Source organism: Bacillus rossius, chromosome 1, assembly GCF_032445375.1.
Source record: "Bacillus rossius redtenbacheri isolate Brsri chromosome 1, Brsri_v3, whole genome shotgun sequence".
Lineage (NCBI taxonomy): Eukaryota > Metazoa > Arthropoda > Insecta > Phasmatodea > Bacillidae > Bacillus > Bacillus rossius.
Window position 1 is genome coordinate 207,369,234 of NC_086330.1, and position 22,628 is coordinate 207,391,861.

General features: G+C 40.0%; 1 protein-coding gene across 2 annotated transcripts in view; it reads right to left on the reverse strand.

Moving 5' to 3' along the window:
• Positions 1-3,044: 3,044 nt before the first annotated feature.
• LOC134527257 (uncharacterized) overlaps positions 3,045-22,628 on the reverse strand; it is a 360,812-nt gene continuing 341,228 nt past the window's right edge. The window contains exons 5-6 of one of the 2 annotated variants that reach the window (XM_063359778.1): positions 4,260-4,404; positions 3,045-4,091 (exon numbers count right to left, since the gene is read on the reverse strand). In XM_063359778.1, coding sequence (XP_063215848.1) covers positions 3,666-4,091; positions 4,260-4,404 — 571 coding nt within the window. In that variant the 3' untranslated portion in view covers positions 3,045-3,665. The remainder of the gene's footprint in view (positions 4,092-4,259; positions 4,405-22,628) is intronic. The other variant, XM_063359779.1, reaches the window with a different exon arrangement.

Here is a 22,628-nt window from a genome sequence, read left to right on the forward strand (position 1 = left end):
TTTTATTTCTAAGATTAACTATTTTTCAGCTAAGCTGGCCCCTCTGTGGTTGGGTCCATATAAAATAATTAAATTCACAACAGACATGTCAGTTGTATTGGATGAACTAAATCAGCCAATGAAAAGGATCAAAGCCCATGTTGGGCAATTGAAACACTTTTATTCTTAGAATGTAATGAAATATTTATATATACATATCTCGATTAAGACTTTTTATCTAAGAATATAATGTTATTATGTGTGAGAAATTAAATTATTTAAGCTAAATAACTATTGTTGATCTTTGTTGATATTATGATTGTTAAATATGATGTGTTCAAAATCACCAGGCTCCTTTTTAAAATTTATACGCTTATTAATTATGTGTTTTTTGTATGAAATATTTCAATTATTTAAAATATGTTATCTAGTCGAGTATGATATAGTTTGTAGGTGGTAAGATGTGTTTGTTTTTGGCAAGATGATTTGTGTTTTTAGAGGTTTCTATCTCTTTTATTTGGAAGGGTTTGAATTACGGAGGTCACTCCTTTTCCTCGTCTTGCTCCCTCTTTTTCTGGGTTTACCTCGACACCGAGTGAACCGACTGCTGCATGAGAACTTAATTCTTCAAGACCATTGTCAGTTCAGCATCCAACAGCAGAAGCATGCCGGCCCCCGCTACTAAATCACCCACCAGTTCCAGTATCAGTTACAACATCAGCTCTGATGGCAGCTCGGGCACCAGCAGGTACTTTCGTCCGCTTCCTTGATTACTCCGGCTTCCATACCTGTGGAACCTGACAGGTGAAGATATGACTTGAGACTGGCCATCCTAAGACTTTTCATCACCTGGAAGAAGATGCCCTCCTGCAGTGAAGTTTTAGGGGATGAGGATGTGCCCGTGTATGGTCACGAGACGTTAATTTAAGATTGTACACACAAAAATTTAAGGACATGAAGAAGCTTACATTTCATGTTAGCGGGTAGGAATAAACTGACATCTGGTGACATCACGACTCATAGATAGTCATAGATAGGCTACGGCTGTGTGCGGCAAAGACAGTGCACTTTCACTCAAAAACCATAGACAAAAGGGGAGACTTCATCCCAACACAACATCGAATTCAGTTTTACCAACTCCGGATTTAGAAGAAGAACAATAAATCCTGGAAATCGGTTACATATATCGATTATGAGAAATGGTATGAAGATACATCTAGAACATTATAGAATCATCCAAATTAAACCAGATAATTGGAGGGGCAATATGAGGGACCGGGGGGGGGGGGGGGGAGAAAGAAAATGTGTATATAAGCTCGGGGTTTTGACCAGTTAGGCATAGAGGAGCAGGACCATCACCACCAACATCATGAGGCATGAGAGAGAGAGATCGACAGCAGGAAAGGTGTTTTGGAGAGCTAAGTATTGGTAGGGTTGTAGTTATCTGTTATGAAATGGCCAGTACAGTTGAATGATGATAATAACTTTGATAGTGTGTGTAGTATCTGTTGGACTTGTGTTTTTTTTTGTGAATATGATGCACCTTTTTAAACTTAAAGTGTTGTTTAGGTGCTCATAATGTGGATTTGTCACTTGTTCCATTTTTTTCTGCACCTCCTGTGCATTTTCTTAATTGGTGGCCATATTGTTTTCAATAACTTGATTTAGCGCTCCAAAGACCTTGCCTTATGAGTTGGTTAATAATTTTGGTTAATATTGCTTAAGACATTAAGCATTAAAATGTACCTTATAAATGTTGGCTTTTCTAGCCTAGAGCTTGTACCAAAGAAAATTATTGAGTTAAATATAGTATTTATTGTGTGTAAATTATAATATTTGTTTGGACTAACTAGTCATCACAGATATAAATATTTTTGTACTGGAAGTTATTTATGAGATATGTTAAAGATTAACAATAAATGTTGGAACTAATTTTATGTGTTTTGGTCAATCTTCGGCCACCTTACACTTTCAGCATTGGTTTTATTCCCTTTGTCTGAATTTAATATGCAGGTTAGGCCCCATCTGGGCAAGTGTTTACCTTGTGGAAGAGTTGATGCTTGCAGTGGGAGATGGGACTCTGATGGGGCCCGGCCTCACATTTTTCCATATACGACGTAAAAGGGGTAAAATTGCACTTGATTTGTTTTAATGAAAAAGTAGTATATCTGAAAATAATCAAGATGGACGAAATTTATTTGGTACTATTTACAGACATGAAAAATCTACCAAAAGTTTTATAACATTTAAAAAATTATATATTCTGATAAAATCGAACTTAATTTACGAATAGGAAATGTTGAAAAATCAATACTTTACCTACGTTATCTTATTTAAAATTTTCCTAAATATCACCTTATAAAGTTGTAAGAGGTAATAATAATATTTTAAAAATAAAAAATTATGGTATCTATTAAATTATTATTTTAGAAAAATTAATTAAACTCAAAATAAATATAACTTTATTTTAATTGTTTTGAAGTTAATATCTGCGGTTGAAGTAAAGAAATTAATTGGGTTAGTGTGGTTTTTGCTTGGTTAATAGATGTTGCCATATTTACTTAGTTTTTAATTGTTACATTGGCTTCCCTTTGAAAAAAGAGACGAGGGGGAAAATATTATGGAATTTTTTTTAATTAGACTAATAGTTAGTAAACTAACAGTTAACTGATATCATGTAAAATAATTTAAAAATATTTATATTATATTTCAAATAAATATGCTATTGTATCAAATATCCTTGAATAAAATGAGGTATCTGTAATAGTATGTATTATTTATAATTCTAAGTATATCTGTAACCACAGGAAATGAAAGTTCACTGTAAATGATAACATAAACTTCTTTAAATGAGTTAGTGCAAGATTAAGAATTTTTTTTTAAAAAATGTTATCTTATAAAATGAAAAGGAGGTAAGCGTAATTTTATCAAGATATAATATCGTATATCTTCGAACACTCCAAAACAGAGTTTGAAAATCAGATACTTAATCTAGTAAAAAAAAAAGCCTGCGCATCACTACACCGAACATATCATTCTTAAAGAGCTATGTTAAGAAATAAATATTTTGTGCATCTGACAATTTATTTTGTCTATTTATTCAGTAAACATGTTTGGAATTTATTACAAACCCTTTTTAATGGTAAGATTTTAGCAATTCTCAGCAATTGTGCGCGCGAAGCCGTGGGTTATTATCTAGTACACATAAAATTATAACTTATCTTGTAGGCCTATATTATAATTAAGAGTCGCATAAATTATGAATTGTTTTAAGAAATGTAGAGGTTGATAAAAAAACATTTTTTTAAGCTTTAAATTTATCAGGCAATTTTACTAGCAATTCGCCGACGAAAAATCTCACTTGTAATTTGGATCTTTGCAAAGTAAGGTCAAAAATGAGATTTTTTATGATAAAACCATACTTAAAACATCGATTTATCAATTACTGGGTTTTAACAGCAGAGATTTGTACAGCCGTATGTAACGAGAGCAAATCACGGGCCACTGGCAGACACTCGGCGGGCCACCCAAACTGCAGATGCTCTTGTTGTTTCATCTTACCGCATTTCACTACAGAACCAGGCTTTATACGCACTACTGCTTTAGTCTTCCCAGATGGTTACTGATTCCAAACCTCCTGGTACAGTCAATGTAGAACTAGAAATATCGCTAGTGAAATGACCATATCATAGTTCAGTGGTGACCTCGTCCTGCGGGCGGAACCCCAGTGTGATAAAGTCAGCTTCCAGGAGGCAGTCCTGTGTGGACTGCCATTCTGCCGGCATGGCATGGTCACCTGGAAACTTGCTCGAGATAAGCTGTGGTGGCATTTTCGACACCCTCTCAGTCTTCAGCTGGTCGTCACAGTAAGCACCAAATGTAATTGCTGCAATGTGTTGCAGCGACAAGTTCGAGTCACTAATTGCACAGTCGGTGTGGTTGGTGTTGTTAATAGTGGTGAGGTGGTTTACGGCTGTTTTGTTTGAGGGATGGAAAGAGCAAAGTTGAGGCTGTTGAGAATACTGATGTTCTGTTGCATTCAGGTGTGCGAGCTGGATGGGCTGCGGTGTAACCGCTGTTTGAAGAAAGTTCACCAGCTGTGCCTGGACCACCTGGAACACACCAAACTCAGACAATTCCCAATTCCTTTACACAATACATCAGTTTTAATCATAATAATATAGACTTGTTAATTTTTAAACACGATTAACCTATAAATGATGCAAGACTAACAGCTGTGGGACTGTCAATCAGATATCTGACAATCGGTTAAAAGGTACCTGGTGAGGATTTTGTCTCTTGTAACGACGCAACACCCTCTCACCCCACGAAAAAAGGTCTCTCCAGTCAGTCGGAGGAGCTCGTATCCGGTTCTCGGGGCTGTTTAGCAGCAACAAGATCCGCACCAAATCCAACAGAACTGGCCTGCAAGCACAAACATCATTCTCAGACACAGCAACGCCTTACTCTAAGTAACTCAACAGCAATAACCCCTTACTAGGCAGCAAGTACAGACAATATGCTACTATAATTAAAAGAAGGAAACGAGGATATGAGTAGGGGACATAGAAACCAGATCACTCTAAGATAGCATAAATATATGGATTGTTCTGTGAAAATATGTTTAGTTAATTAATTTGATTAAGGTTTTTTTTCGTAAAAGTTAAATTAATTTTAATTGCTGCGGTTGTGATCCTGCTTTCAAATTAAAGTTTTTTTTTTTCACTATTTTCCTTGCCCACTGCCCAGATATAAAAAATTTTGGGTTTGCACTTAGCGTGGCTGTTTCAAGGGCTCAAGGCAAGCAGGCGTGGAGAGATGGAAGCACAAGTCGAGAGTAGCCAGTATATCAGTAGTGTGTGCCTGTGACCGCATAAGATGCGCATGGTCAGATGGGAATGATTAATGTTTCTGGACTGATTCGTATTAGGAGGTGGCTAGGAATGACCAAAAATAGAGAAGCGAACATAATGAGTCGTCTGCACTGGGAGCTTTCACTATGTATGCCGGTATTGGTGTGGAGGTAAAGGATTTGGACATGGTAAGTAGGATAAAAAGTTTTTCATAGACTATTTCCCTAAGAATATTAAAACCAAGCGAAAGCTGATATGTTGTGAGAGTAAATTACATGTATATTGTGCTTAATAGTGGACACATGAAATTTTGAACCTTCTGTCTAAATGTCGAGAGATTTTAATTTTTAAGCTATTGCATGAGCAAATTCGAGTTAGCAGTAAATATAAATTAAAAATATTTATTCCCATTGTGGAATGATGTGCTTGCCCCATGGATAATTTAAAGACTTGAGTTAGAACACCTGCCACTTTAAAGATTTTTAATTCTTATTGTAAGTCTTATTTAGAATAGGAGTTATTTTAAAATATTGTTTTAAGATTTTATTTTGGCTTTTAAATAGTTTCGGCATTTAATTTTCATGTTCGTATAGTTTTAACAAAATTGGTTTATTGCATTTGTTTTATTTATTACTTAGTCTTAAGTTATTTTTTTTTGTAATTTTTTTAAAATAATTTTAAAAGAGTTTTTGAAAACAGTTTATAGTCATATTTAAGTGTCAGAAACTTTACAGAAAGTTGGATGTATTTCTGGAACTACATATCTGCATGGAACTGGATTTCTCCTTCCCCGCAGTGAGAGGGTTGTGTAGGAGGAGGTGTGGTGACGTATTTCACCGCGTGAGGGGTCGTGCGCGGGCGAGAGAGGGCAGTCTGCCTCGGGCCGCGAGTCCAGGCTGACAGCCGCTGGCGAAAAAGCGAACCTCGCACGTCAGTTTCGTGTAAAAATTCGTCGGAGTTTGAAAGCACGAACACACTTGTGCTAAACGGGTGCGGAAACTGTGTGACTGGGGCGTGCGTGAAGAACCTAAGTCTGCGCGCGACGGCCGCGAAGGTAGCGGAAATAAGCTCGCGAACATTATGCAGAGACAATTCGTTCGCGCTTTTACAATATAAAAACTTGTTGGGATTCGGTCGTCCAAGTAATATTACCGAGGTACGTGTTATTTGGAAGAAATGCATGCGTTTCTAAGAGTCCGTGTACCGGAGGGCGTAAGCGGGCCTGCTGTGCCTTTAATGATTTCGCTGGGTTCGATGCTACCCAGAACCCAAGGTTACTGGCATATGATTTGGGAGACGTGTTTAGTAGAGAGAGCGTGCCGACTCTGGAACATAGTCGAGGGGGGAGCGGGGTAATCCGGGGATTATCCCATTTTTTATGGTTTTTTATGCATTTTTTATGGTTTTTTATGTGCAAATCTAGTTTTTTATGCGCTAATCCAGTGGCTAATCCGGAGATCCGCAAATCCGCAAATCCGCGAATCCGCAAATCCGCAAATCCGCAAATCGCATATTCGCAAATCCGCCATTTTGTATTTCTAGAAATTTCCACCAACTTCGAATCGTGACGTCATGATTCTGTGTCGTCTGCTGGAGGCCGCCATCTTGATTTCTTCTGGCCGCCATCTTGTTTCGTCTGCTGGAGGCCACCATCTTGATTTCTTCTGGCCGCCATCTTGTTTCGTCTGCTGGAGGCCGCCATCTTGATTTTTCCTGGTCGCCATCTTGTTTCGGCTGCTGGAGGCCGCCATCTTGTGTGACGTCATATAGTTCTGTTGGTCGCCACCAGGTAGCAGCAGGTATTATTTTATTTTAAATAAAATATTTTCAGTGCCGAGGCTGGGATTCGATCCATGGGACGTGAAAACGTCCAGGATGTCGTGGTTACGAGGCGGACGCCTTGACCACTAGACCACGAGACCAATTGGAATATGGTGGAATAAATAATCTATATATGCTACGTACTGACGGCAAGTTTATGATAAATGGGGGAGGGTGTTTTTGCCTTCCTTAATGCATACCTAAGGTGCCACATTTGAAATTAAAATTATTATACAGCTGCCATCTTTAATTCCAGAACAGACTACCAGATGGCGCTAAATTCAAAAAATTAGTTGCCAGAGGCGCCGCCATCTTGGTTCTCAAGTTGGCTGGTAGATGTCGCTAGTATCGCGCGCCAAATTCAAAAATTAGTTGCCAGAGGCGCCGCCATCTTGGTTCTCAAGTTGGCTGGTAGATGTCGCTAGTATCGCGCGCCAAATTCAAAAATTAGTTGTCAGAGGCGCCGCCATCTTGGTTCTCAAGTTGGCTGGTAGATGTCGCTAGTATCGCGCGGCAAATTCAAAAATTAGTTGCCAGAGGCGCCGCCATCTTGATTCTCAAGTTGGCTACCAGAGTGTGCCACCGTCGCCATCTTTATTTCATATTTCAGCTGCCAGGGCACAGCACCATTCGATAGATCGAATGCTAATCGATATATTTACTTTTATTTCATATTTCAGCTGCCAGGGCGCAGCACCATTCGATAGGTCGAATGCTAATCGATATATTTACTTTTATTTCATATTTCAGCTGCCAGGGCGCAGCACCATTCGATAGGTCGAATGCTAATCGATATATTTACTTTTATTTCATATTTCAGCTGCCAGGGCGCAGCACCATTCGATAGGTCGAATGCTAATCGATATATTTAGTAACAAGTGTTGCTACCAGAGGGCGTGATATTTAAATTTAAAAAATATTACAACCTTTAAACAATTCTCCGCCATCTTGGATTCAACAGCCCCACCATCTTGGAAGCACATGATACACCCAAGGACTCGTTCCAATACATGCACAGAGTGCACCGAAAAGATTGTTCCCTTACATGCACAGAGTGCACCATATTGAATGATCATGATGTGTGTTCCTTTATATGCATCAGAAGCAGGCATAAGAAATTTTTTCTTATAGGCATACTTTAGTGTTAGCTTTCCTGTAATGCATTTAATAATAGTGTAAGCTCATTATTATTATTTAGTGATAGTGAATTTATAACTATGATGTGTAGTCTCATTCTCTTCATCTCGACGTGGCGGAAGATTCTCTGGAGTGTAAGCTGAAAAAAAAAATAAATAAATAAAATCTTGTGTTTGAATTTATAGTGGTATGCTGCTTTCCACATCACCTTAGAGACTATGTCTCAGGAGGTACAGCATTAGATGCGTTAACTCCTTTTTTTTTATACATGGCGAGTTTCCCCGAGAGGCCTATTTTCCATGTTTAACAAGGGCGCAAGCATTTTGCTTCACCGTCACTCTCTCCGAAGCCGCTGTCCACTCCATCATCTGGCTCCACTTGCTCTTGAGCCTCCATTACAGCTTCAAAGCATGCTATAATACCGTTGTAAAGGTATGTTAGAAACTCGTATTCCTCTGGAAATGCAGCGAACAAATTGATCGCGGAGACCTCTAGATGGTGTACTATCGCATCTATATTCATGCCGATGCAAGCATGAAGCGCATATTCAATGCAATCGCGCATTTCCTCAAAAGCAGCCATGTTCATTATGGAATTGTCAGAGACAGAATGAAGACTATAGTTGACCTGGTCTTGACAGTAAGATGACATGCAACAAAGTTTAACCACATTAGCATTTAAAATCAGGATAGACTGAAATTTACTTTAAATTATTAAACAGACTAGCATTTAAAGAAAACTATCAGATTCACTATCTGAACCGTGTAAATAAGATGAGTGCAATCTCTACATGTTAAACATACCGATGGTTTTATCTCCACATGCGCAGTACAGTAGTGCATGAGTTCTGTCCAACATTCTTAATGTTTTATGGGTGAAGGGGGAGGCAATGAATCGAAGTTTGTTGCCATCTACCCAGTTGGCCACTCCGAGCGGAGGAGGAGTTTGGAGCGCTGTTGTTGTCCTACAACTCGACTCGGAGCAGCAATGCTTATTGAGCGTACCAAGGTATGAGGATAGTACAAAAAAAAACTGGAAAATTATAAAATAAAAAAATAAAAAGTTAGAATCTCTTATTATGTGGGGAACTCAGGTTCAGGGATCTAGACGGTAATGTCCCCATGGAAGCGTGCTAATTCCATCATCGGAAATGCTCCGCTTGTCGTCACCTGATGACAACGCCACCTTAGTCACGCGTTCAGTACAAACAATGTGATTTCGTGAACGAAAATGATATTGAGTCCCCCAAACCCGTGAATTTGTTTGCAAGCAATCCAGATATTGCTCAAAAAGTAGCGATCTGAGTACACTGGCCTTCACACCCTTGGCTTTAAGCGTAAAAGCACCATCGTCCATCTTGTATGCATAAAGTTTGGGGCGAAGACCAACATACTCAGTAATGATGCGTCCAGCGGCTTTATCCTTCATGACACCAGTCATGCCGTGGTTGACTGATGGAAACCTTTGAGCATTATCTGGAGCATAATTCGAAGTGTCGAAACGAGAAGCCAAATCGGGGAGAATCGAAGAATACACATCGCGACACTCGATGTGGTACAGAAGAGAATCGGTATCTGAGTAAAGCAGGTGCAGAGATGGAAAGGGAAACTTAACCTGCATATAGTTATAGTGGAAATCATAGAGATGCAATTTGGATAAATCTAAGATGGCCACACCAGTGTAAAGGGGTTTGTTGAAGGTTACCTAACCTTTGGCTAACTCAATGAGGACCAGATTCTCATCGACGATCCGCCTTGCCTTAAATGACGGACGACCTATCAACTCTGCCGCACCATATATGGTATCGTACCGCGAAACCACACGTATGTCACGCTCCCTACGCGGCGACTGCAAAGATTTGCCAAAAACGGAATTATTCATTAATTAATAGAAGGATTTCTCAAAGGGGTTCGCTGCCTGAGCACGGCAATTCAGATTATACCGTACGTACGACGCCATCCAGGATTTTTGTTCAAAGCGCAAAACACGATGAACATTGTCAAGAACGGCCCCGTATGTAAGGTAGTGCTGCAGTGTTTTTGCATGTAAAACATAGTTCTTTCGCGGTTCAAGTGTCAATAAGAGCTTTGACATATTGTTGTTCACCGGTACGCTTTTCACGGGTGCAAGCGGCAGGTCTGATAGCCGGTCATGACATTCACGCGGAAAGGATATCCACCTCTATAAAACATGAGCAGTCACCATCGGTGTCCATGGTGCTAAAGTTCCAGTTTGCATATTCGAGTTCCTGCACCCACTGGAAGTTGCCCACCGGAAGCTTACCAAGCATCGTATGACCATAGAGAGAATTTACATCGAAATAACAGATGTAGGAAGACGGCAGGCTGGAGTCATAATCGCTCATGTAAACATTGTTAGCCTTCGCATAGCGCCGACTAATGTTGGTGATCCCACCCCGAACAGCATTCTCCAAGAAAAGATAGATATCTGGATCGGTGACTAATTCCAGACACACCTCAGACTTGCTCAACAAACCGTCCCACGCAAGTGATGGGGCCGTAATGTAGTGCGCCGGATCTAAGCCATAGGACTGGCAACAAACTGAACGGAAATTCTCGAACACGTCAGCCAACAAACACGTATCCACCTTCAAATACTGCAACGCGTAATCGTTCAAAGTCTTACAGCGGAAAACATTCCACGCAGATCTAGCGTGAGCATAGTCCCCGTCACTCACGTCAGTCCCACTAAGCGCATTATGAAATGCTTCCCTAGGGGGTAGTGAGGTCGTCTGCAGTTCTGCCATACTAGTGACGAAATCGTATGGGAACACCCCTTTCCAACGAGCTAGATCAAACTGTGCGTCTTCTGGAAACTGGACACGAGTGAGGCTCAGCTGAGCTAGTATGGCTACATTAAAAATACTGTAAAATCATTTTATGGTTGCTTAGCAAATAACTTTTTAATATGTAGCTATCCAGGGCTAGGAAACCGTTTACATGATTTCACAGTATCTAATGTAGCTATCCTAACCAAATCAACCGTCCACAATGTTTTAAAGTATTTATAATGTAGCTAACCTAACCTAATTGACCATTAGTTATCATGAGTTGTATATTTATTTACAATGAACAAAAAAAACCTAAGATGCACGATCGGGCGTTTGGCTCTATCGTCTGTGAAAAGAAGGTATTCGGGTCTGTGTAATATAGAATGTACATCATAGGCTTCCCCGGCCCGATGCAAGGAGATCCCTTCTGTTCTCCCGTCAGTCGCGACTAGGTGTGGAACCTGGTAAACTGACGTGTTCTGATTTGGAGGGAAGGTGGAACACGAAAAAAAAAAAAAGCTAGGTGCCTATAACCCTGACCTTCCCGGGGTTCTCCAAAATGGAGGAACCGTCAAGTTGTGCAATATGACGTGAGACTAATGGTCTCATCAAAAAGTGGGCGTCATAATTCTGAAGATTGTGGAAAATAGCCACCAGTTGGTTCTTCTGCAGTCTAAATGCAATATTACACTTAGAATGCGCATAGCCACGAATCTCACCGGTCAGGTGGTCATGGTCCAACACTGACTTGTCACCTAGTGTCTTATTACATATATTGCAATGTGTCTGACTCGCCAACCGCGCAGCAACAGCAGGAGTCTGGGCTTTCATGGGAACGGTCTTAGCATAAATCGCGCACACCCACTTAGTCATATCAATCAAGGTAGAGACCATGTCGGCAACACAATTCTCCCCTTCAAAGTGCGCATATCTGGTAAGCGAAGCATCGTACGAACAAACTAATAAAATGCTACATGCATAAGGCACGTGCTCGTTCACCGTCGTGGTGCTGGAGGCATCTGTCTCTGGTAAACAGGTGGACATCGGTTTCAAGTAGGTCTCTGTATCGCAATAAGCGACAAAGCCCATACGTTCCTTCTTGGATACATTTGTGAACTCGAGCCATTTAGTCTCCTCAGTCGGGAATACTGACCGAACGGCCGTGTGTTGGCTGCACAAATCAGTGTGGGAGTTCAACTTGTCCACAGTATGGAAATACTGAAAACAGCGCTCGCAAACCCACTTTGTATGTTGATCACGCGAGAGTTGAGAAGAAAGCAAGCGGGACAAATTCTTAATAGTCACGAAATGGAGATGAGCGGGAGCACCAGACGCACGAATAGCCAAAATATTCACATGGCGATCACATCGCATAGAGGTAATGCAAATCGGCTGGATACTTGCATCAGTAGGTTTGTTAAAATCCTCGTCAATAATCGTTCCCTGATCACTCACGCAAGAATAAATGTTCACGGAAATATTATTGAGACTCTCAAAGATCTTAACCTGATGCAGTGTCATGGGGGACGTCATACCGGTCGTATCAAAAACCTCGAGAGGATTAGGATACGATCCAGTACGAGTAACCATCCCAGCCGCCGGCGTCACACCTGCCATAACGGCATACAGAAAGCACATCTCACGGTCAGTCTCGATGTTTACACAAGCTTTGCGGTTAGACAAAAATGCAGGCAACTTTGTATGCGCGGCCCCCACCGTGAATGGTCGGTATGCAGAGACATGCATGTCGAGATGTTTTACATGACTCAACATCCATCCAGACCCGCGCAAAGCAAACTCACTTACATGCTCCATAAGCACAGAAACTAATGTGAAACTGAAAATTTCTGCTAGGTCCTCACTTAACAAAACAGGGATACTTTTGGAGGCGAAGTGGAAGCTATCACTGATGGGCCCCTGCACAGGATCCTCCTTAATAAATACCGCGGCCAATGTAAGATAAATTTTGAATGGGCGGAGAACGCCACCCACTACGTCCAGAAAGGGTTCCCTGCACCTGGAGAGAAATCTATTAATGTTGGGGTCGGGCTGGGGAATATCATTCGCGATTCTGGAATCAACAAGTCGACCCTGGAATGCGGAATCTAAAGTGACGGGCTTCAGGCTAGGCAAAGAGGGAGGTGGCGTGTCTTCGATCTCTAGGTTGGATGAATCATCAGCCGACGATAAAATCACTGACTCAAATGATGATGAAGATGAAATCAATGAATCAATAGATGATTCATCGAGCTCAGACATCGAAGGCTCGCTTTCCTCAAATCTAGCACGCTTATTAGAGTATGGAGAAGACATTATTATAAAAGGAATTTAAAAAAAATAAAGAAGGATACGCTCAACAAGTTAGAACCTGAAAAATAAATAAAAGATGCTTGCTCTAATATACTGAAACCAACAGCTGTATCATCACTTATTATTTTCCATAATATGTGTAAAAATTTGTATTGAAAAAATAAGTGTAAATATGAAATAATTGTATGTCATGAGAAAACTTCTTGTAATATTTATTTGTGAAGTATTTCAAGTTGTAAATAATGTAGAAATATAAAATGTTTAAGACATGTAAACAATGTGCAATAAATTAATTATATGTCGGTATATTCTGAGAATGTAGATAATTATTATTTACATGGAACATACTGTATTGAAAACAAATGTATATCAACTTCATATCAAGCTTAATATTGTTTAAAGTTTGACAAAATTTATTTAACTGTTTGCAAGCAAAGAACGAGCTCTGAATGGTTGTTGTTTTTATAAATCGCGCATAGCGTTCAGTAACAGAATAAAAGATGTATTAAAGAAATATTAAATACACGCATCCCGTTGTAAAAATAATTATGAAAACATGTTGATTCTCAATCATTAATAAATAAGCGAAAACAGGAATAATATTCAAAGTAATATAATCGCAACAAAAAAAATAGAGTTTAGTAATTTTTCCGTGATAATACACAATTTAAGTAATATAAATACATGGATTTAGTTATTGCTTAATTCGACCGTTTTAACGTGTTTATTTATTTAAAAAAGTGGACATATTGTTAAATAAGAACTGTAAACACAGTGCGCGAACGTGTTTTAACGAAACGAATGTACTCCATCTCGTGTTGTCAGTCAGAACTGACAGGACACATACCTTATCTGGAGAAGAACGTCTCTCTGCGGAGGAGGTATCGAGGGCTGACGAGGGCTGGCTGCGATCAAATGACGTTTCCGACCTCTGTGGCAGGTGTATATATATATAAATCTGCGTCGGGCGATGACCTGAATTCTCGCGGAATCGCCTACTCTGTGTGTCGGCTTTCGATGACAGTTATAAACTGAAAATTATTAATTTAAGAAAGTTGAGTAGATTATATTTGGTAAAATCATTTAATAATATGGTGATCATGGAAAACTAGTTAAACTATATGTTTTTTTGTTTTAGAAAGTAGATTTTCTACCATTCACTTTTTTCAGAATTAAAATTTAATTAATGTTTTTTTATTATAGCTTACTGAAAACATTTTTCTGCAATCGTTGTAATGCATTACAACGATTGCAGAAACTGTCAACCAAGTCTGTGACAGCATATAGACACCTCTTAGGTGCGACGACAGTTGTCTGGAAAAACAAATTCCTTTCTCTGAAAATAGAGAGCTTCATCCACGGGCTCTCGCACGTCAACCCGCTGGTCGGCCCAGGAAGGCAGGACGTTTCAATGCTAGCTTTTATTTTATATCAGAGGAATACTTAAATCATAACAATAAATCAGAGGTTACACATTAGTTTTATTGTAGTCAACATACATTTCGTGAACGTGCGGGCGCAGAGACTGATGGATAATTTGAATACATTTTTTTTTAAATTATACTAAACCAGAAAATTATATAATTGAAAAGAGTATTAATAAAAAATACAGTAACCTACACGTTCTTTACTTAAGTTACAAACAGTTTCGGTAATAAAATATGCATTATGCTTTTAACAATTTATTTTAAAACTTTATGCAAAACTGAAATATTACAAGAAAATCACACATAATGTTTGCATACAAACCTTAACATTTACATACAAAGAATATTAAAGTGACGATAAAAAAATGATTTGAATGCTAACTTAAACATTTCCTTACACACAAAGAATATTATATTTACGTATTCAGCTGAAACATTTACATACACAAAGTGACAAAAATTCAATTATACTTTGCTTAATAATTCTAGAAGTAATGAGCGCACTGCTACTCGGGCCATCTCGTCAGTTCTTTGTATTGAAGCACTAGACTCTGTTTGAACTCCGACATCTTGACTCACCGGTCCTAAATGACTGAGATCTCTGGTTCGACTCTTGCGAGAGGCAGCAGGCTTTCGCTGTCGTCTGGTGGACTTCGGTGTCGCCTCGGTGATTGGCTCAGCTACAGGTATGATGGATGTTGGCGAATCAGGGCTGATTTGAATGCATTCAGGGATAACCTGAACCGATTGGGTAGCTGTCTGGTTGAATGCGTGTGTGTAGACGTCTTCACTCGTGGCAGGCAGCACTGTAACGTGTCGAAGCATGTTAACAATACATTGTCCATAACCCGAGCAGTTAATTAATTCAAATGGTATGTCTTGAGGTCCTGGGTCGAGTATTTGTTTCGAGTGAAACATGCCGTCACAGCTTTCCGATATGTGTTTTAAATTGTCTTGACTCCACTCGCTGTAATCAACACTGCCTAGACCAGGATTTACACTCACGTATTTCTTTCTTGAATGAAAGTTAGACATCTTGCTTGGCACAGATCCTCACACCGACACAGTTTCAGCTCGACTGTCGACCCAGGAAGCGGCGATCCTATTTAAAAATATATTGCCCATCCGAATGAATAAATTGATTACGAAATTCCATAGAGTAGAGCATCTCGTAGAACAGTCCATTATCTATATCCCCATAGTTGCTTGCTTAGATGCGTCGACACCGAGAATTTGTTTTCTCGTAATAAACGACCTCTCGACAAGGAACACAAATGAATACTGCAAGGCGTGTCGTGAGGTGGGTTCCACATGCATGTAGCGGGATTATGCCGATAGTGTTTAATTCCGGTACACCATTCGGAGAAAGTACTTTCATAGTCTCTGTCACGGGATGTATTGAGCTCATCAATAGTACAGGGAAACTTTGCCATTGGATGACTAAGATTTATTACACAGTCTTTATGCTGACAGTCGAAAACAGTCAAGAGAGTCACGGACTTGTATGGTCTATCAGCGTGCCACCTCAGTCGGAAATGAGTATTTTCGCGACAAAGTTCGAAATAAACGTATCGAAGACTACTCAATCCAATATCAAATTCATAGAACTCTACATGAAATTCAACACAGTTCAGACTTGCACGTTTGTAAAGATATCTATTTTCGGTATTGTCAAACAAAGTCGAAGGCTTCATTTCTTTAGATCGTGGATCAGGAGGATAATAAAAATATCTTGTCGCTTCATCCCATGTTAAGATGCTCGGTGCCCACAATTCATCTATTACGGCATCTCCTTGGCTTTGAGTTATATCATGGAATCGCGGTGATAACATGACTGACATAGGTATTGTCTTAGCTCTCAAACTTAAGCGAATGGGGTGAATCGATAAAGTTTACACTGAAGGAAACTACATGTCTCGTAGCAAACACTGTTTTCATAAGTTGTGTAGTGAACATAACCGTCACACTTCTCCTCCCAATGCACAACTGTCTCTGGGTTCGTGCTGCGTCTCAAATCACACCTTACTGCAGAATAATCTGGTTCTGAGGTTATAGTTTCAGTAGCGGCTGCTGCCTTAAGTTCTTCTAAGGTAGTAGGAAATTTACTGTCGGGTCTCAAGTAGTGCACAACACAATCTACCTGATTGCAGGGCGTCTGAATAAAGTCCGAAGCCTCCAGATCGCAATCGGTGCTCCAGTGATGATTGAAGTTGCAGACTATGAGGTGGAACTCTCCATCTCCGGTAAGGTATGCCACACGACGAAAGCCGGGTGACACGTCTGCGTAGCGTGCCGATGGATCGAACGTCATTTTTCTTGAATATATAGTGAGTCTACGCCCGCACGACCGCGAACTGTACGCTGACTGTCGTACCCCGGGACGATGACCTCAATTTATAGCACCTCCAGTCCAGACATGTTTACCGTTGCTTCGCTTGTTGTTGATTACATTTCGAGCGCGTCATCCAACATTCCAGGATCGCTGTGTTCTAGCATCCAAACCCTAAGCAATGCGACATTACGGCGAGACGATACAGGTCTTATGCTGTCACGATTTTGAGCATACATTATGTCTAATTTTTTGAAAGCCGGGCAGCCATATTCCTCTTGTGCATCCACTATGTGCATGTGTTTGAGACAGTGTTTACCCAACCATCTTTTCTGTTCGCTTCCAGCAACTATTACAGTTCCACTCAAGTGAGTTGTCAAGATGGTGGAAAGACTGTTGTAGGGAAACAATCCGTGTTCCCATTTTAAACTATGAAAATTTTTAGTGAGCCACGCATTACTTCTCCGGTATTTACGACTAATGTCTCTCCACTCAAACGGCGGTTTGAATGTTCGCGTAATTATGTTCCCCTCAGAGTCAGCGATGCTAAGTTCCTTGGTAATAAAGCCATACTGAGAGAAAAATCCTTGCAGATTAACATACTTCATGGTGGCTGAGACACGACTGAGCCTCTACTATGCTTAACTCAGTATTTTAACAGCTTTGTCTCGTGGATTATAGGAGACAAGTCTGTCGTGCAATATTATTGCAAATGCTTGTGTTAAGATCGGTAGGTTGGCTGAGCTTGTGATCTCCAACTTGCAATCTATGATATTCGAAGGTATTTTCTCAGCTTGACGGCTTACATCAAACATGAATAACGTAGCCAGTTCCTTAAACTGATGAGGGTCAAGCAAAGGTGCATTCTGCTTTCCATAGTAAGACTCTTGAACATTTGAATACATATCATATGCGATTAAGTAAAATCCATTGTCGAAGTTTATGTCCAAATCCGTGTACGGATAACTTTCTGAATTCAAGAATAGTTTTATATTCTTTATGTTGCAGTGGTCAAACCTCGATTTATCGGCAGCCATTACATTATGTTTAGCCGATTGAAAGCCGACTATTATGTATCGTGGTTTTTCCATCGAGAAGCTTGTCTTTACTGACCAGCTGACATTTTGTGCTTGTGGCATGCTGGGATATGTTTCAACATACCAAGATCTAAATGCTATATCTATATTTCTGCCTTTCTCCACAAGCTTAAGCAGTCGCGTGCGTTCCGCTGGAGACACTTGGATGTGTGGTACAGCCCAATCGATAGAGTTTATGGTTAAATTAACTGCTTGAGGCTGCGCACTCGCATCTACGATCGAGTTAATGTACGTATTTTCTAAAACTATAATTAAATCTTGTTTGGAGTTTAGAAGTATACGGTGATAATCCTCAGCAAAGCCGAGGAGATGGCTTAGCGGAACACAGATTTCGAAAACACCATCGGCTGTTAGAGGCAAGCTATAGTTTTCCTCGAGACACCATCCCTCCATTTTGCTGATGGCGTATTTATCACGAGTTCGTGAAAGATAATTCTTCACTGTAGATACCACTCCTAGTGATCTGGTCTGGTCTATAAGAACGCCGTTCAGTTCAAATCCTATCCGATTGATCATATGTAATACACCATTGTTTATAATCTTTGCATGGTCCGGTTTCCGTCCGTCTGCCTTTACGAGTTTTCCACGTATACGCAAAAAGGATTTTGAGATGTTTGTGTATGCATCATGATTTTGAATCACTATACGGATTTCAGAGTTGGGGGCATAGGGTCCATTTAAGTATGGTTTGTAAATATGCAGTTCAGTTTTTGAAATAGAATCCTCAAATTGTGGTGCTTGCTCGACTTCAAGAACGGTGTTCTCCATGAGGATAAACTCTAAATCCAAGTTTTTTAAGGAATCTCACGTTAACAGATGTTAGCCGCTTGATGTCTCGTCGTCTACTGGATAAGGACACACCTGAACTGCTCCATTTATGCTTAGAAAAATATTTCACTCCCATTGTTTTTTCAAATGCAGTCTTAGAGTTATTTCTTCCTTTCTTAGGTTAACTAAGCGTCCTTCCTGATCGACTATTTGAATGTCGAGCTCCGATATCGATTGAACGGTAACTGGGACATAAATGAGCGTGGTAGGTCGTTCATTTATCTTATATCCCGGAGGTACTATGGGGGAAAATTCATGAATAGTATTGTTTAATTTACCATTCAAGTATGTGTGTCCCACAGCATTGCTTGTAATTCGTATAACATTCACGGGGAATATATTTACAGGATTTGTCGATTCATGCAGCTCACCTGCTTTGTATACTTGAGAAGAAAATCCAATCATTTCACCTAATGTATTTTTTCCACTAAAATCCACATGTATATTGTTGCTGAACATTATGCACTGTAAGGTGTTGGGGTTGCCTCGTAATAGAAATGTTGAATCTGCAGGTAGGTTCTGTTTTATGTAAGCTTCCATGTCACTTATTTCATATGCACCTGTTGGTAATTTCATTTCATGATGTTCATTGTTTGCGATGTATCGAAAAACTTGATTATTTTCATCAATGTTCGGTATCGAGTTATATGTTGTCAGATCGATCAATGCCATTGTCCACTCTCCATCCAATTGCAAGGGAGGGAAGTAGTAGGTTCTCATAATCGAGCTCTTCCCAGTTAAAATTAATGTTATTGACATTTTGTCTAGTTTACACTGCGTCTCGCGTTGTGTGTGGTCTCTCTATAAACACTCTGTCGCATATGTGGCTTATGATAACACTAATGCTTCTTATATATTGATACTAAAAATCTTAAGCATAAGTGACCGCAATTCCATGAATGCAACTTTTGTTGTCTGTCATAATTATAGGTTATGTTGCACTTGTTTAAATATCGTATCAGTTCCACTGGTGGAGGCAAGTCTCCGAAGCTATCGTAATATTCAACGTTAGGACCGGTCTTGACATAAGCAGTCCAATGCGTTCCCGGTCCTTTGGATGAGTCTAGATTCAAAATAGCACTTTCATTACGCAATGGTTTCTTAGGTAGCGAATCGCGCATGTATATTTGTCTAAAGTATGGTATTTTCAATTCTTTTATCGCCTTCATTAACTCGAGGTTTGTAAGAGCTCGCTTTGGTAAGTTTTTGATTATCGCTTCCTGATCCCGCGATTTTTCTTTCTTCTTCTTCCTCTTCGCTTTCCCCCACCCCCCGACTGTGGGTAGGGGCGTAGATAAAGTCCTGAACCGTTTTTTGCTGCACGTGCTATCGCTTGCATACGTGCCTGACTCCGGACATCGGAAACAGTTTTAGCAACACCCGCAGCTCCACCAATTAAGCTGCCTAATGCAGCGAGTGCTGGAAATATAAATGGTAATAGACCACCCTTCTTCCCCAGGGCTTTCCTGACAGATTTACGGTTTCTCTTCTTTGATGATGATGAAAATCTTAAACCTGCACCAAGCTTACGTTTCACTCTCATAATCTTGTTAACGGTCCACGCGGATACTCTCTGTCCAAATTTAGTTTCGGGAGACTTTCTAATCTTCTCGGCCGTGTCAGCTAATATTTTATCCGCTTTATGTCTTTCAGCCAAGTTATTACTATTCGCATACGCAATATCGTGAAGACGACACGCCTCGTCTAGTGCATTCACACCACGATCACCTCTTGCTAGTCTCTCGGCTAGTCTCGTGCCAGGTCCACAGAAATTGTAGCCCGGAAGATGTGCCTCGAATGGTAGCTTATTTATAACAGAATTAACTAAGCCTGAACCTCTCTTCCGTCTCATACAAGACATATCAAGACACTGAGTGGTTTCACTATAAGGATGACTGTTTTATAGTGTTTAGGTTTAGTATTAAGAATGGAGGTTGTTCAACAACAGCTCGCTTTACCAATTTCACTAATTGATGATGATGTGTTTAGTAAAACTGAAGAACGTCATGGATCTCTGTTACCAAATACCATACGGTGTATAGTGTCAGGTCCTTCGAATTCTGGCAAAACTTGTCTTATTCTTTCACTTCTAGAACACCCCAATGGGATACGTTTTGAGAATGTGTATTTATATAGCAAGTCCCTAGAACAACCAAAATATCAACGTTTAGCCCATGTGCTGGAAAATGTCGGGGGAGTGAAATTTTTTAAATTTCGAGAAAATGCTGATGTTTTAGACCCCAGTCAGGCCCTCCCCAACTCTGTGCTAATCTTCGATGATGTTGCTTGTGATAAACAAAGCATTGTTCAAAAGTATTATTCTATGGGGCGACACCACAAGATCGACTGTTTCTACTTGGTACAAACTTATACCCAAACCCGAAAGCAATTAGTGCGAGATAATTGTAATCTAATAATTTTGTTTAAAATGGACGATCTTAATCTAAAACATGTGTTTTCCGACCATGTCGGTACAGATATGAGCTTTGAGAGATTTAAAACTCTTTGCGGTCACTGTTGGAACAGTCCTAATGAGCATGGTTTCATTGTGATAGCTAAAGATTTTCCTCTACATAAAGGGCGTTACAGATGTGGTTTTGATCAGTTTATTGTGATAGGTTCATGAATCATGATGTCAAAGTTCGGTGGTGGTGGACTTAAACGATCGCACGACTCATGCATGACGTTTACTCGTGAAGGGGACTGCGACTTAAGCTGGAAACATTTGAAGAGAGTTGGTGATCCTAAACAAGATGGTGATGCTGCTAATAAGAAGTATGTTGACGCAGTAAGCGGGGCTTTTACACATGCTTTGCATTCGATGACTGATGGTATGACACGACAAGTTACAGATATCAACAGATCACTTACTGTAACAAGAGATGTGCAAGTGGGGATTATGGAGTTCTTGCGCAATATGGAGGCTAAAGAACAGCATTTAATTGCTCAATTAAATGAAAGTCTTTCAGCTGTGTCGACAAAGTTGGGTGATATGTGCACCTCGTTGGAGAGCAGGTTAGATTTATTCGCACAAACATTTATAGAGGAACTAAATGATGCACTAAATGCTAACATGGTTGAGATGGTATTGAAAATTAATGCTGGAATTGTACAACAGCTTTCACAAATGAATCGCACTGTTGGTGTTTTGACGATTACTCCTGATGAATATTCTCGCGGTGTGTTGTCTAAGAAACCTTCACCTCCAAAACCAGCACCTGCAAAAACAGCATCTTCAAAACCAGCACCTCCAAAACCAACACCTCCAAAACCAGCACCTCCAAAACCAGCACCTCCAAAACCATCAAGCTCTAGACATGCCTAGATCACTCACGTATTGATGCTAGTTGTATATAAAAGGGTGATATGCTATCGCTAACTCTGCAGTCATGTCTCTTGAGGCTAGTAAGTTGGAGCGCGTCATAGAAAATGTTCGTGCAAAGTATCTACTTGCCAAACGAGCTCGTTTGGAGAGGGATGCAATTAATGAAGAAATATTCAAGTCTGTTAATTCGCGTTTGGATAAACTTGGACCTACTACATCGCTCGCACAGTCTATCGATACTGTGAAGCAGGATTCTGCGGAAGAAGCTACTGTGAAACAATATTTAGAATCAAGCGACAGTGATGACTCGAACGCTATTCCTTTAAAACATCACGGTGTTCCATATGATGATTCTTTAGGTGGAGTGCAGTCTTATTTGCAGAGCTACAACCTTCGCTCTGGTGATGGAACCTATGGTGTATCTAAACGACATAACCGCTGGTTTTTAGGGGACACGGAAGTATTTTTTCACGATAACAATATGATTCGCGTTAAAGATGAACTAATACAACCTGCTCCTGGTTTATTTGAACTTTTATTTAACAGAGAGCCGCATACGTACTCGGAATCGGCCCTTAAATAATATGGTAATCTACTAGAGCTTACAAATGCTTATTTTAAAAAGAATGATCCTGCAACAAATCTCTATAAAAGCACGTCACATGCGAAATTTGATATCATTAAGCAACTGTTTCCACATATTGGTTCGCAGCAACGAGGAAGTGGATTGT